This window comes from Microtus oregoni, unplaced genomic scaffold, assembly GCF_018167655.1.
Source record: "Microtus oregoni isolate MIOR12 unplaced genomic scaffold, Mior012 000116F_ref0000321, whole genome shotgun sequence".
Classification (NCBI taxonomy): Eukaryota; Metazoa; Chordata; class Mammalia; order Rodentia; family Cricetidae; genus Microtus; species Microtus oregoni.
In genome coordinates, this window is record NW_024544745.1 from 1,085,722 (window position 1) to 1,101,824 (window position 16,103).

The following is a 16,103-nucleotide window of genomic DNA, read 5'->3' on the forward strand; positions in this document are numbered from 1 at the left end:
GAAATTGGGGTTCAACCAGAAGGTCAGAAAAACGAAACAGCCAGCCACTGGTTCTTAGCTCTACCTCAGTCCAAAATGGCGACCCTGCCTCCAGGAATCTCAGAATGAAACTGTGTTTGTAAGCTATCTTGTCCCATTTCATATTCCTCTCTAGGGCTGTGATTAAAGATGTGCACCATTGGGATTAAAGGCATGCACCACCTGGTTTCTATGGCAAACTAGTGTGGCTACTGGGGTTAAAGGTGTGTGCCACCACTGCCTGGTCTGTAAGGCTGACCAGTGGGGCTGTTTTACTCTCGATCTTCAGGCAAGCTTTATTAAACTATAAATGAAATACCACTACAACTTCCTGTCTTTGCATCCTAAAGTAACCGCACCAACACAGCCTACCATAGTCAAATCTCATCACAGTCTGTGCACATTCGCATCCACAGTCTATTGAAGCTCTCTCAGTTCAAGCTCCCATGAAGGGCACTTGCTTTTGTTTTTCACTTTTCTATTAGTTTACAGAGAATCAGGCTTTCTGATAGCATTGTCAACAAAAGTCGTTTTTGTTGTTTCTCTCCCTCCTTGTTCTGTTCTGTTCATCTCCCACGCAACACTGAGCACTTCAATTCCAGTAGCTTCCTTTTGACTTTGATGTCACACGTGACCACTCCCCATTCTTAGCCTCTTTTGTCTTCTTTTCAAGGACTCCCAACTAGTTTTAGAGTCAATGATTTACTCTCGCAGCCCCTTATTTGTATAGTTAAACCACTGTAAGTTAGGATCCACATATGAGAGAGCATGAGGTTTTGTTTTGTTTTTTAATTTTATCTTCCAAAGATTTGGTCACCTCAGTCTTAAGATTATGCCGCCAAGATCCATCCACTTTTCTGAAAAATTGAATGATTTCAGTATTTTTTCTTTTACAGCTGAAGAGCCCTCAGACTTTCATTTCACTGATGAATCGGAAGAAACAAAACTACATATTTCCCTTAAATTTTTGAGTTGAGATTTAACATTTATATAAGTTTAAACAGTAATATAGGACATAAATTATGGAATATGGTAGACTCACATTTAAAATAAAACTTTTCAATTCCTCATTTGAGTATTTCTAATGGAATCAGAATGCCATAGTTACTTGTTATGCATAACCAACCACATGTTTAAAAATCAATGGTTTAACTCCTTCTGAAAGGGAAAAAGTTTCCATTACCCTTTTCCTTGAATTTTTATTTGCATTACACATAACCACATTTATTACATTTAGAGGCTCTTATTTTTGATTACCTTGTCATTTGTTATGACAAACTATAAACTAAAATTTAAGTTTTACTCTCAGTAATCATAAGGTAATGTTAAAATTATTCTTTTGAATTTAGCTATCATTCAAGTAATATGAAAATGTTCAAAGAAACACAAATACTATACAAATTTTGATAGTCACCAGACATAATTTATTTTTATTGAAAATGTATTTCTTAAAGATATGAATGGGGCTTTTATTCCAATTAGTAATTATATTCACTGATGAATACACAATAATATTCAGAAAGAGGAGTCAGCATCAATTATATTTTTGAAGAAATAGTTTTTATCTGTAAGATAGTTTTATTAAGCTATTGTCAATTCATTCAGAGTTTTATGTCAAATTGTCATATAATAAATTTTTCATAAAATAATATTGTTAACAGTCTGTCATCTGACAGCTTGACTGGGTTGGCTACAAACCTAAACGAATTAGAAGCCATGCACTTTTTTTACTGCGATAGCTCTGTAGTACAGCTGGAGATGAGAGATGCGGATAACTGGGGAAGTTCTTTAGTGGACAGGAGGCTTCTGGCTATCCTGGGTTTTTTTGTGTCTCCATGTGAAGTTGAGTGTTGTTGTTTCAAGGTATGTAAAGAACTGTGTAGGGATTTTGATGGGGATTTCATTGAATCTGTAGATTGCTTTTGGTAAGACAGTCATTTTTATTGTTAACTCTACTAATCCGTGAGCATGGGAGCTCTTTCCATCTCATTGGGAGGAGTAGAGGGAGGGGACACTGTGGCTGAAATCTAACACATGAGAGAATAATTTTAAAAGATTTAGAAACCATCTGACTTAGAAAAGACTTGTTGGGGCCAAGGAGGACTCCCTGGGAAAAGCTCTTGCCCTGCAGGCATAAGAACCTGGGTTTAATCACTATGGTGTGGGCTAGAGATAGTGAGATCAAAAGAAGAGGATCTCTGGGGCTTTCTCCCCAGCCAACAGAGCCAATTAAGCCAGCTCCAGGGCCTACAGAGAGATTTTGTCTTTAAAAAAATGTGATTGAGGAAGACACCAAACATCAATCTCTACTCTCCACATGTATGCACAGATGTACACGTGAAACACACACACATACACACACAGAGAATGACATGAAAAGGGTTTGTTATCTAGTATCACAGTCATTTGGTTTCTCACTTTATGGAAATGATCCTGTGTTTGGTAGGGTTAGAAATGAACTCCCTGGCTACTATCTCCTTAAGCAGTTTTCTTTCCTTGAGAATGGACAGTACCTACGGAACCACTTTTGGGATGAACAATATGCGGACTACAAGTAAGAATAGGAGATTGGATGTTTGAAGTCACTGAGAACATCTTCAATGTTCTCTCTTAGATGTATGAAATGAGAGATGTATTAATTTGTTTAACTCATTTAACAATGCATATGTTTATCAAATATTCCGCACACCATAAAAACATGCAACATTTAATTGTCAATTACACTTTTCAAAATCTGGGTATAAATGAGAAAAAAGAATTTGCAAGATTAGGCTATGAACATATTGGCTTTTCTCTTTTCTTACTGGTTAAAGACATTTACAATGCTCTGAGTTGCCCTGGAACATGTGACAAGGAACAGAGATTGTGCAATCAACAACCAATAAGCAGCTAAGTCCTTCAGTCCAATAGACAATGAAATACTGAACCCTGCCAACAACTATGCAAGTGAGCAATATGAAGCCTATCAACCACCACTTCCCAACACTAAAATCAAGGTGTTCTCAACCTCAAAGATAGATATCGCCTCAAAGTAAAGGTTTGAAAAAAAATTCCAATCAAATGGACCTAAAAAACAAGGGGATGTAGCTATCCTAATATCTAACAAAATAGACGTCAAGCTAAAGTCAATCAAAAGAGACAAAGTAGGACATTTCATATTAGTCACAGGAAAAATTCATCAAGAGGAAATTTCAACATCTATGCCCCAAATACAAGGGCACCTTCATATGTAAAAGAAATGCTTCTAAAGCTTAAATCATAAATTAAACCGCACACAATAACAGTGGGAGATTTCAACACTCCACTCACACAACTGGACAGGTCAGTCAGACAAAAATGAACAGAGAAGTAAGGGAACGCCGGGCGGTGGTGGTGCACTCCTTAAATCCCAGCACTCGGGAGGCAGAGGCAGGCGGATCTCTGTGAGTTTGAGGCCAGCATGGTCTACAAGAGCTAGCTCTAGGACAGGCTCCAAAAGAAAAAGTAAAGGAACTAACAGATAGTATGACTCAAATGGACTTAACAGACATCTATAGAATATTCCAACCAAACATAAAAGAATATACCTTCCTCTGAGCACCTCATGGAAACTTCCCAAAAATTGACCACATACTCAGTAACAAAACAAACCTCAACAAATACAAAAGAATTGGAACCACCCCATGTATCTTATTAGATCACCATGTTTTAAAATTAGAAATTAACAGCAATACTAATTACAGAAAGCCCACAAACACATGGAAATTAAACAATGCTCAGCTGAGTCATCAATGGGTCAAGAAAGAAATAAAGGGAGAAGTTAAAGACTTCCCAAAATTCAATGAAAAGGACCACACAACATATCCAAATTTATGGGACACAATGAAAGCATTGTTAAGAGGAAAGTTCATAGCACTAAATGCTTACATAAAGAAACTAGAAAATCCCACACTAGTGAAATAACAGAACATTTTAAAACTTTAGAACAAAAAGAAACAAACTCATCCAAGAGAACTAGATGGCAGAAAATAATCAAATTGAGAGCTGAAACCAACAAAATAGAAACAAAGAAAACAATACAAAGAATTGAGACAAAGAGTTGGTTCGAGAAAATTAACAAAATAGACAAACCTTTATCCAAACTAACCAGAAGGCAGAGAAAGAATATCCAAATTAACAAAATCAGAAATGAAAAGGGGGACATCACAACAGACATGGAGGAAATACAGAGTTACATTTTGAAAACCTGTACTCCACCAAATTGGAAAACTTAAAGGAATGGACAACTTTCTGGATAAATATCACTTACCAAAATTAAATCAAAACCAGATAAGAAAATTAAACAAACCTATAACTGCTGAAGAAATAGGAACAGTCATCAAAAGTCTCCCAACCAAAAAATAAAATAAAATAAAACCCAGGACCAGATGGTTTCAGCTCAGAATTCTATAATATTTTCAAAGAAAAACTAATAACAATACTCCTCAAGTTATTTCACACAATAGAAAGAGAAGGAACATTGGCAAACTCTTTTTATGAAGCTATAATTACCCTACTACCCAAACCACAGAAAGACATTACTAAGAAAGAGAATTACAGATCAATCTCACTCATGAACATTGATGCAAAAATACTAAATAAAGACTGACAAATCAAATCCAAGAACACATCAGAACCATCATCCATCATGATCAAGTCAGCTTGATATGGATGGTTCAACATATGAAAATCTGTTAACGTAATCCACCATATAAACAAACTGAAAATAAAAACCACATGATCATCTCATTAGATGCTGAAAAAGCTTCTGACAAAATACAACATCCCATCATGATAAAGGTCTTGGAGAGGGCAGGGATACAAGGAACATACCTAAACATAATAAAGGCAGTATACAGCAAGCCAACAGCTAACATCAAACTAAATGGAGAGAAACTCACAGTGATCCCACTGAAATCAGGAACAAGGCAAGGTTGTCCACTCTTTCTGTATCTATTCAATATAGTTCTTGAAGTCCTAGCTAGAGAAATAAGACACCAAAAGTAGATCAAGGAGATACAAATTGGAAAAGAAGATGTCAAACTCTCACTGTTTGCTGATGATATGATAGTTTACATTAGTGACACCAAAAATTCTACCAAGAAACTTCTACGATTCATAAACACTTTCAGTAATGCAACAGAATACAAGATTAACTAAAAAAAATCAGTAGTGCTCCTGTACACAGATGATAAAAGGGCTGAGGAAGAAATCAAAGAAACATCACCCTTCACAATAGCCACCAATAGCATAAGATATCTCGGAATAACTCTGACCAAAAATATGGAAGACTTGTATGACAAGAACTTTAAATCTTTGAAGAAAGAAATTGAAGAAGACACCAGAAAGTGGAAAGATCTCCCATGATCTTGGGTAGGTAGAGTTAACATAGTAAAAATGGCAATCTTACCAAAAGCAATCTAGAGATTCAATGCAATGCCCATCAAAATCCCAGCAAAATTCTTCACAGACCTCGAAAGAACAGTACTCAACTTCATATGAAAAAAAAAAACCCAGAATAGCCAAAACAATCCTGTACAATAAAAGGACTTCTGGAGGCATCACAATCCCTGACTTCAAACTCTACTACAAAGCAACAGTACTGAAAATAGCCTGGTATTGGCATAAAAACAGACAGGAGAACCAATAGAACAGAATCGAAGACATGGATACTAATCCACACACCTTCAAACAACTGATTTTTGACAAAAAAAAATTATCAAATGGAAAAAAGAAAGCATATTTAACAGGTGGTGCTGGCATAACTGGATATCAACATGTAGAAGAATGAAAATAGACCCATATCTATCACCATGCCCAAACAAGTCCAAATAGATCAAAGACCTCAACATAAAGCCAGCCACACTGAACCTCATAGAAGAAAAAGTGGGAAGCACACAGCACATTGGCACAGGAGACCACTTCCTAAATATAACCCCAGGAGCAAAAACACTGAAAGAAACAATTAATAAATGGGACTTCCTGAAACTGAAAAGCTTCTGTAAAGCAAAGGATGTGGTCAACAACACAAAACAGCAGCCTACAAAATGGGAAAAGATCTTCACTAACCCCATATCAGACAGAGGTCTGATCTCCAAAATATACAAAGAACTCAAGAAACTGGTCATTGAAAGAACAAATAATCTAATAAAAAAATGGAGTACAGACTTAAATAGAGAACTCTCAACAGAGGAATCTAAAATTGCTGAAAGACACTTAAGGAAATGTTCAACATCCTTAGTCCTCAGAGAAATGCAAATCAAAACAACTCTGAGATTCCACCTTACACCTGTAAGAATGGCCAAGATCAAAAACACTGATGACAACTTATTCTGGAGAGGTTTTGGGGTAAAGGGAACACTTCTGCATTGCTGGTGGGAGTACAAACTGGTACAGCCCTTTGCATGTCAGTGTGGTTATTTCTCAGAAAGTTAGGAAATAACTTTCCTCAAGACCCAGCAATACCACTTTTGGGTATATATCCAAAGGATGCTCAATCATGCCACAAGGACATGTGCTCAACTATGTTCATAGCAGCATTATTTGTCATAGCCAGAACCTGGAAACAACCTAAATGGCCCTCAGCCCGTGAATGGATAAGGAAAATGTGGTACATTTACACAGTGGAGCACTACCCAGCAGAAAAAAATAACATTTTGAAATTTGTAGGCAAATGGATGGAGCTAGAAAACATCATTTTGAGTGAGGTAACCCAGACCCAGAAAGATAATTATCACATGTACTCATAAGTGATTTTTAAACTTAAAGCATTAAAAAAACAGCCTACAATCCACAATCTCAGAGAACTCAGACAACAATGAGGACCCTAAGAGACACAGGCATGGATCTAATATACATGGGAAGTAGAAAAAGACAAGATCTCCTGAGTAAATTGGGAGCATGGGGAGCTTGGGAGAGGGTTAAAGGGGAGGGGAGAGCCAGGGGGGAGCAAAGAAAAATGGAGAGCTCAATAAAAAGCAATTGGAGAGAGCCTATGCAAAATGAAATAGTCATCTGGCTTGAAGCAAAAATAAATAAAATAAAATAAAATAAAATAAAATAAAGGTGTTGGATAAATGCTCAGAAAATCCATGTCCATGTCTCTTTTTAAGCCTCTAGAAACTTCTTGAATTCTTTGGTTAACACCACTCTTTCTCCTTTAAGGACAAGAAAAACTAGCTGAGTCTCTCTTATCTTACCGATTTTCACTCTCTCTCTGTCTCCTTTCACTAAAACACAAATTTATGATTATACTTAACCCACCTAGATAATCTAGGAAAAAGATTTCTTCAAGGGTCATCTAAGTAGCAACCTTAATTTTATAGGCAACTTTAATTTTCCCTTTTTGTGTGCTATAGCATAGTCATAGTTTACAAACATCAGATTGGAGCATCTTAAATGTTCTCACCACAATTGTTGACTATGTGAAGCAATTGATGTGCTGATAAGTTTAATCAAATCATATCACAGTGCATACATATATCAAAACATCATTCTGTAGTCCTGAAAAGTGTAGAACTTGTATTTGTTAATTAACCATTTGGAAAGCTGATTTTAAGTTGAGTGTGGAGGTACTTAACCTTTAATACCAGTACCAAGAGGCAGAGGCAGGAATATCTTTATGAGTTCAAGGATGGCCTGGTTTCATGGTGCAATCACACAGCGCTCAGCTGCACGGCCTCAGAGTGGTGGCCACAGTCGAGGGATCTCAGCACCTGGAACAGGGCTACACACAGTGTGTGCTTTGCACCTCCCTTCCGAACTCCGCAAGGGACAGGGGACAAGGAGTGTAAAATTCTTTTTTTTTTTATTGAGAAAAGGAGAAAAATAAAAAACAAGTTTCCACCTCCTCCCAGCCTCCCATTTCCCTCCCCCTCCTCCCACCATTCTCCCCCTCCCCCCACTCCTTTCCCCCACCCTCTCCAGTCCAAAGAGCAGTCAGGGTTCCCTGCCCTGTGGTAAGTCCTAGGTCCTCCCCCCTCCGTCCATATCTAGGAAGGTGAACATCCAAACTGGCTAGGCTCCCACAAAGCCAGCACATTAAGTAGGATCAAAACCCCGTGCCATTGTCATTGGCGTCTCATCAGCCCTCTTTGTTCGCCATGTTCAGAGAGTCCAGTTTTATCCCATACTTTTTCAGTCACAGTCCAGCTGGCCTTGGTGAGCTCCCAGTAGATCAGCTCCACTGTCTCAGTGGGTGGGTGCACCCCTTGTGGTCCCAACTTCTTTGCTCATGTTCTCCATCCTTCTGCTCCTCATTGGGACCTTGGGAGCTCAGTCCAGGGCTCCAGGGTGGGTCTCTGTCTCTGTCTCCATCCATCACCATATGAAGGTTCTATGATGATATGCAAGATATTCGTCAGTATTGTTCTAGGATAGGGTCATTTCAGGTTCCCTATCCTCAGCTGCCCAAGGAACTAACTGGGGACCTCAGCTTGGGCACCTGGGAGCCCCACTAGGGTCAAGTCTCTTGCACACCCTAAAGTGGCTCCCTTAACTAAGAATTGTGGTTCCGTGCTCCCCTATCCAACCTTCCTTTATCCCAATCCTCCTGTTTCCCCAAGTCCCCCCTCCTTCCCTTCTATCTTTTCTCTCCCCATCTCCCCTTACCCCCATCCCACCCCACCCCCAAGATGCCAATTTTCTCCCCGGCAATTTTGTCTACTTCCCTTAGCCAAGAGGATAACTATATGTTTTTCCTTGGGTTCAACTTCTTCTTAGCTTCTTTAGGTTCACCTATTGTAGACTCTGTGACCCTTATTTATGGCTAGAAACCAATTATGAGTGAGTACATCCCATGTTCATCTTTTTGGGTCTGGGATACCTCACTCAGGATAGTGTTTTCTATTTCCATCCATTTGCATGCAAAACTCGAGAAGTTGTTGTTTTTTACGGCAGCGTAGTACTCTAGTGTGTATATATTCCATACTTTCTTCATCCATTCTTCCATTGAAGGGCATCTAGGTTGTTTCCAGGTTCTGGATATTACAAATAATACTGCTATGAACATAGTTGAACAAATGCTTTTGTCATATGATAGATCATCTCTTGGGTATATTCCCAAGAGTGGTATTGCTGGGTCCAGGGGTAGGTTGATCCAGAATTTCCTGAGAAACCGAAACACTGACTTCCACAGTGGTTGCACAAGATTGCATTCCCACCAGCATTCCTCCACAGCCCCTCTAGCAAAGGCTATCCTTGGTGTTTTTGACTTTAGCCATTCTGCCAGGTGTGAGATGATACCTCAAATTTGTTTTGATTTGCATTTCCCTGATTGCTAAGGAAGTTGAGCACGACCTTAAGTGTCTTTTGGCCATTTGAACTTCTGTTGAGAATTCTCTGTTCAGTTCAGTGCCCCATTTTTTAATTGGGTTAATTAGCATTTTAAAGTCTAGTTTCTTGAGTTCTCTATATATTTTGGAGATCAGACCTTTGTCTGTTGCGGGGTTGGTGAAGATCTTCTCCCAGTCAGTAGGTTGCCTTTTTGTCTTGGTGACAGTGTCCTTTGCTTTACAGAAGCTTCTCAGTTTAAGTAGGTCCCATTTATTCAATGTTGCCCTTAATGTCTGTGCTTCTGTGGTTATACATAGGAAGAGATCTGCTGTGCCCATCTGTTGTAGGGTATTTCCCACTTTCTCTTCTATCAGGTTCAGTGTGTTCGGGCTGATATTGAGGTCTTTAATCCATTTGGACTTGAGTTTTGTGCACGGTGATAGATATGGGTCTATTTTCATTCTTCTACAGGTTGACATCCAGTTGTGCCAGCACCATTTGTTGAAGATGCTTTCTTTCTTCCATTGTATACTTTTAGCTCCTTTATCGAAAATGAGGTGTTCATAGGTTTGTGGGTTAAAATCCGGGTCTTCTATACGATTCCATTGGTCGACTTCTCTGTTTTTATGCCAGTACCACACTGTTTTCATTACTGTAGCTCTGTAATAGAGTTTGAAGTCAGGGATGGTAATGCCTCCAGAAGAATCTTTATTGTATAGGATTGTTTTGGCTATCCTGGGTTTTTTGTTTTTCCATATAAAGTTGATTATTCTCCTCTGCAGATCTGTGAAGAATTTTGGTGGGATCTTGATGGGGATTGCATTGAATCTATAAATTGCCTTTGATAGAATTGCCATTTTTACTATGTTGATCCTCCCAATCCAAGAGCAAGGGAGGTCCATCCATTTTTTGGTATCCTCTTCAATTTCTTTCTTCAATGCCTTAAAGTTCTTGTCAAATAGATCTTTCACTTCCTTGGTTAGATTTACCCCAAGATATTTTATGCTGTTTGTGGCTATGGTGAATGGTGAAGCTTCTCTGATTTCCCTCTCTGCTTCCATATCCTTTGTGTATAAGAGGGCGACTGATTTTTTGGAGTTGATCTTGTATCCTGCCACATTACTAAAGCTGTTTATCAGCTGTAAAAGTTCTTTGGTGGCGTTTTGGGGGTCGCTTATGTAGACTATCATATCATCTGCAAATAACGAAAGTTTAACTTCTTCCTTTCCAATTTGAATCCCCTTGATCCCATTATGTTGTCTTATTGCTATTGCTAGAACTTCAAGCACTATATTGAAGAGGTATGGCGAGAGTGGACAGCCTTGTCGTGTTCCTGAGTTCAGCGAGATGGCTTTGAGTTTCTCTCCGTTTAATTTGATGTTAGCTGTCGGCTTGCTGTATATAGCTTTTATTATATTTAAGTATGACCCTTGTATCCCTAATCTCTCCAATACTTTTAACATAAATGGATGTTGAATTTTGTCAAATGCTTTTTCAGCATCTAATGAAATGATCATGTGGTTTTTTTCTTTCAGTTTATTTATATGCTGGATTACATTGATAGATTTTCGTATGTTGAACCAGCCCTGCATCTCAGGAATGAAGCCTACTTGATCATAATGGATAATTTTTCGGATGTGTTCTTGGATTCGGTTTGCCAGTATTTTGTTGAGGATTTTTGCGTCGATATTCATGAGTGAGATTGGCCTGTAATTCTCTTTCCTGGTTGAGTCTTTGTGTGGTTTTGGTATCAGAGTAACTGTAGCTTCATAAAAGGAATTTGGTAATGACCCTTCTGTTTCTATATTGTGGAATACATTAAGGAGTATAGGTATTAGGTCTTCTTGGAAGTTCTGGTAGAATTCCGCATTGAAACCATCTGGTCCTGGGCTTTTTTTGGTAGGGAGGTTTTTGATAACAGCTTCTAATTCTTCGCGACTGACAGGTCTGTTTAGATTGTTCACCTGGTCCTGGTTTAGTTTTGGTAAATGGTATTTATCTAAAAAAGTGTCCATTTCTTCTACATTTTCCAGTTTTGTGGCATACAGGCTTTTGTAGTAAGATCTAACGACTCTCTGAATTTCCTCTGTGTCTGTGGTTATGTCCCCCTTTTCATTTCTGATCTTATTAATTTGCGTATTCTCTCTCTGTCGTTTGATTAGTTTGGATAGGGGTTTATCAATCTTGTTGATTTTCTCCAGGAACCAGCTTTTTGTTTCATTGATTCTTTGGATTGTTTTCTGTGTTTCTATTTTGTTGATTTCAGCCCTCAGTTTGATTATTTCCAGTCTTCTACTCCTTCTGGGTGAGTCTGCTTCTTTGTTTTCTAGAGCTTTCAGGTGGGCTGTTAAGTCTCCAATATGTGCTTTCTCTGTTTACTTTAAGTGGGCACTTAGTGCTATGAACTTTCTTCTTAGGACTGCGTTCATAGTGTCCCATAAGTTCAAGTATGTTGTTTCTTTATTTTCATTGAATTCAAGGAAGACTTTAATTTCTTTCTTTATTTCTTCCTTAATCCAGGTATGGTTCAGTAGTTGACTGTTCAGTTTCCATGAATTTGTAGGCTTTCTGGGGGTAGCATTGTTGTTGAATTCTAACTTTAATACATGGTGATCTGATAAGACACAGGTGGTTACTAATATTTTTTTGTAACTGTGTAAGTTAGCTTTGTTACCGAGTATGTGGTCAATTTTCGAGAAGGTTCCATGAGCTGCAGAGAAGAAGGTATATTCTTTCCTCTTTGGGTGGAATAATCTATAGATGTCTGTTAAGTCCATTTGCTTCATTACCTCCATTAATTCTCTAATTTCTCTGTTAGGTTTCTGTCTGATTGACCTGTCCATTGGTGAGAGAGGAGTGTTGAAGTCTCCTACTATTAGTGTGTGCGGTTTGATGGCTGCCTTGAGTTTTAGTAATGTTTCTTTTACGTACGTGGGTGCTTTTATATTAGGGGCATAGATATTCAGGATTGAGACTTCTTCCTGATGAATTGTTCCTGTTATGAGTATAAAATGTCCCTCTCCATCTCTTCTGATTGATTTAAGTTTGAAGTCAACTTTGTTAGAAATTAGTATGGCCACACCTGCTTGTTTCTTAGGTCCATTTGCTTGATAAGCCTTTTCCCAGCCCTTTACTCTGAGTAGGTGCCTGTCATTATGGTTGAGGTGTGTTTCTTGTAGACAGCAGAATGTTGGATCCTGTTTTCGTATCCAATCTCTTAGCCTGTGCCTTTTTATAGGTGAGTTGAGTCCATTGACATTAAGTGATATTAATGACCAGTGGTTGTTAACTCCGGTCACTTTTTTAGTAGTAGGGTTTGTGTGTTTCCCTTCTTTGAGTTGCGCTGGTGAAGGGTCTCTAGATGTCTGAGTTATTGTGGTCATTGTTGGACTCCTTGGTTAGTGATTTTCCTTCTATTATTTTCTGTAAGGCTGGATTTGTGGCTGCGTATTGTTTAAATTTGTTTTTATCCTGGAAAATTTTGTTTTCTCCATTTATAGTGAACGAAAGCTTGGCTGGATATAGTAGTCTGGGCTTGCATCCATGGTCTCTTAGTTTTTGGAGTACATCTATCCAGGACCTCCTGGCTTTCATGGTTTCCAAAGAGAAGTCAGGTGTAAGTCTGATAGGTTTACCTTTATAAGTAACTTGGCCTTTTTCCTTTGCGGCTCTTAATATTCTTTCTTTATTCTGTATATTTTGTGTTTTGATTAGTATATGGCGAGGGGATGTTTTTTTTTTTTTTTTTGATCCAGCCTATTTGGTGTTCTGTATGCTTCTTGAACCTTCATAGGTACATCTTTCTTCAGGTTGGGAAAGTTTTCTTCTATAATTTTATTAAGTATATTTTCTGGACCGTTGAGATGCACTTCTTCTCCTTCTTCTACTCCAATTATTCTTAGGTTTGGTCTTTTTATTGTGTCCCATATTTCCTGAATGTTTTGTGATGAGAGTTTGTTGGACTTGCTGTTTTCTTTGATCAGTGTGTTTATTTTCTCTATGTTATCCTCAGAATCTGAGATTCTTTCTTCTATCTCTTGTATTCTGCTGGTTATGCTTGTTTCTTTAGTCTCTATTCATTTACCTAGATTTTCCATGTCCAGCCGGCCCTCTGTTTGTGTTTTCTTCTTTGCCTCCATTTCAGTTTTCAAGTCATGAACTGTTTCCATTATCTGCTTGATTGTTTTTCCTTGGTTTCCTAGAGTATCATTCACTGATTTACTCAATTTCTCGAACTTTCTGTTATACTTCTCATCCATTTCTATAAGGGCGTTTTTTATATGCTGTTTAAGGGTGTCAATCACTTTCATGAAGTCAGTTTTTTCTACTTCTTCTTTTTTTTTTTTTTGAAGGTCTTCACTTTGTTTTATTCTTATGTACAAAGACTGGCGTTCATCTTTTCCACTGGGTAGAGTATTGAAGAATCCATTCAAGGTCGCTTAGTCCAACTTAATGAAGCCGATGTCCTTCGCGTACTGCCGGAAACACTGGCGGCACATGTTCAGCCCGTATTTCCGGATCAGACCGTGGCGGTTTGAGCAGATGCGGCAGGAGCGGGATCCCTGGCCGAACTTCCGCGGGTGACTCCAGTAGAGCTGCTGGTGACCCATGTTGCCTCACTGACGGCCGACGAGCCAAAAGCGCTTTTTTTTTTTTTTGAGACAGGGTTTCTCTGTGGTTTTGGTGCCTGTCCTGGAACTAGCTCTTGTAGACCAGGCTGGTCTCGAACTCACAGAGATCCGCCTGCCTCTGCCTCCCAAGTGCTGGGATTAAAGGCGTGCGCCACCACCGCCCGGCTTTCTACTTCTTCTTGATTAAGGTGGTCATGTCCTCCTGTTGTGAGGTCGCTGGCTTCTGGTGGTTTCGTGTTGTTTTTCAGATTGTTGGGTGAATTCTTGCATTGGCGTCTGCCCATCTCTTCCTCCCAATACTCCCCTATGGATCTTCTTTTACAGGATCAGGTCTTCTTGCCCACTGATGTACCTTCCCAGTGATGTCACTCCCCAGTGATGTTTCTCCTGGTGTCCAGATCGGATCTCCGTGCTGCTTGGTTAGCTCACAAACAAAGGGCCCACCCTGCTTGCATCAGGCAGGCTATGGAGACAAAGGAGCTACCGCCCTCCCCTTTGCCCTCCCGATTCGGGTTCGGTCCCAGCGCCCGAGCAGGCTGAGCAGGGAGGTGCTATGCCGCCAAAGAAGGGAGGGAGGGTGGGAGACAGGGGTTGGGAGGATCTGGATGTAAGCTGGATGGGATAGGAAGAGAGAGGAGGTATTGGGCAGTATAGCCCCTGTAGGATGACCAGGAAGTGTAGGCCGAGTGTAAAATTCTTTGACTAATTTTTTAATGATTTTTTTTATTTATGATCCTTGTATAAAATTGCTATCTACAAGAAGTTGTAAATTTGTTTTGAGCAATAATTATTGACATTCTTCATTGATTGTCTTCAAAAATCCAGACCTAGGACTAGATGGGCTCTTGCTTTGTTGCACGGGTGGGGCTTACCCACAATTCTCCTGCTCCCTGAGCACTTGGAAGACAGGTGTGCATCTCCTCCATCTGATTATCTGGCTTTTTTTCTTTCTCTTTTCTTTTTTCTTCTCTTTTCGTTTCTCCCTGTTGTAGACTATTATTTTAAGGTGTGTTACATTTGTTTGTGCTCTGGACCCTTTGTTTAGCGATGTAGAGATGTGTTGCTTTTGTTTACACTTCATTTGTTTAACTCAGTGAAGTTGTGTTACTTTGCCTGCCTAAAACACCTAATTCTAATAATAGATGTAAATCATTCAAAAAGAATACATCACATGTGGGACACACTGTATACATTTTAGATATTTTCATTCTGTAATTTTTTTCTGTTGCTGACATCATTCATTCACATGAAATCTCTCGTGGGAATTTTCCTTGGGACTCCAGATCATAATATAACCCCTTTGTGTCTCCTACAGGACCATAACATGAATTTTCATTCATTGGTTCATTCAGCTACAGTCACAGTGTATTTTCATGCAAAATATATTATAAGTAATTAATTTTATGTTAAAAAAATTCATTAAAAAAAAAGAGTTCCAGGGAAGCCAAGACTATTTAGTGAGTGTAGTTGGTTTTTGGTTTTTGGGTTTTTTTTTTTTTTGGTTTTTTTTTTTTTTACTCTTTACTCTTAAGGAGGTCTGCCACCCAGCTCCCAAATAATCACACGGAGACTTATTCTTTGTTATGAGTGCCTGGCCTTTGCTTGGCTTCTTTCAAGCCAGTTTTTCTTGACTTAGATTATTCCTTCTACTTCTTGCCTTTGGACTTTTATCTTTCTCTACTACATATGCCTTTCTTTACTTCTTACTCCATGACTTGCTGTGTACCTGGGTAACTGACCCCTGATGTCCTCTTCTCCTTCTCCTTTTCTTGATCCTCCATCTTCTCTTCCCAGATATCTTCTGCTATATACTCTCTCTGCCTTGCAGTCCCACCTACACTTTTCTCTGCCTAGATATTGACTATTCAGCTCCTTATTAGACCAATCAGTTGTTTTAGGCACGCAAAGTAACACAGCTTCATAGAGCTAAACAAATGCAACATAAAGAATGCAGCACATCTTTGCATCATTAAACAACCGTTCCACAGCATAAACAAATGTAACATATCTTTAACTAATATGCCACAAGTGTGTCCCTATCTCAGAAAAAGACTTTAAAGAATCCATTATTTCATATACCAGATGAACCAAGTTTTTGTCTTGTATTTTGGTGGAAATGCTGGAATGCAAAGTCTTTAGAAGTTAAATATGTATGCTATTACT

At 38.8% G+C, this 16,103-nt stretch overlaps 2 protein-coding genes across 3 annotated transcripts in view; one reads left to right on the forward strand and one right to left on the reverse strand.

Annotated features, from left to right (window-relative positions):
• Positions 1-16,103, forward strand: part of LOC121444028 (short transient receptor potential channel 5) — a 300,209-nt gene that overhangs the window by 272,974 nt on the left and 11,132 nt on the right. The gene's annotated exons all lie outside the window — the stretch shown is intronic.
• Positions 13,667-13,946, reverse strand: LOC121444030 (40S ribosomal protein S29-like). The gene has a single exon (XM_041645761.1). The coding sequence runs from the start codon at positions 13,917-13,919 to the stop codon at positions 13,749-13,751; it is 171 nt and encodes a 56-aa protein (XP_041501695.1). The 5' UTR covers positions 13,920-13,946; the 3' UTR covers positions 13,667-13,748.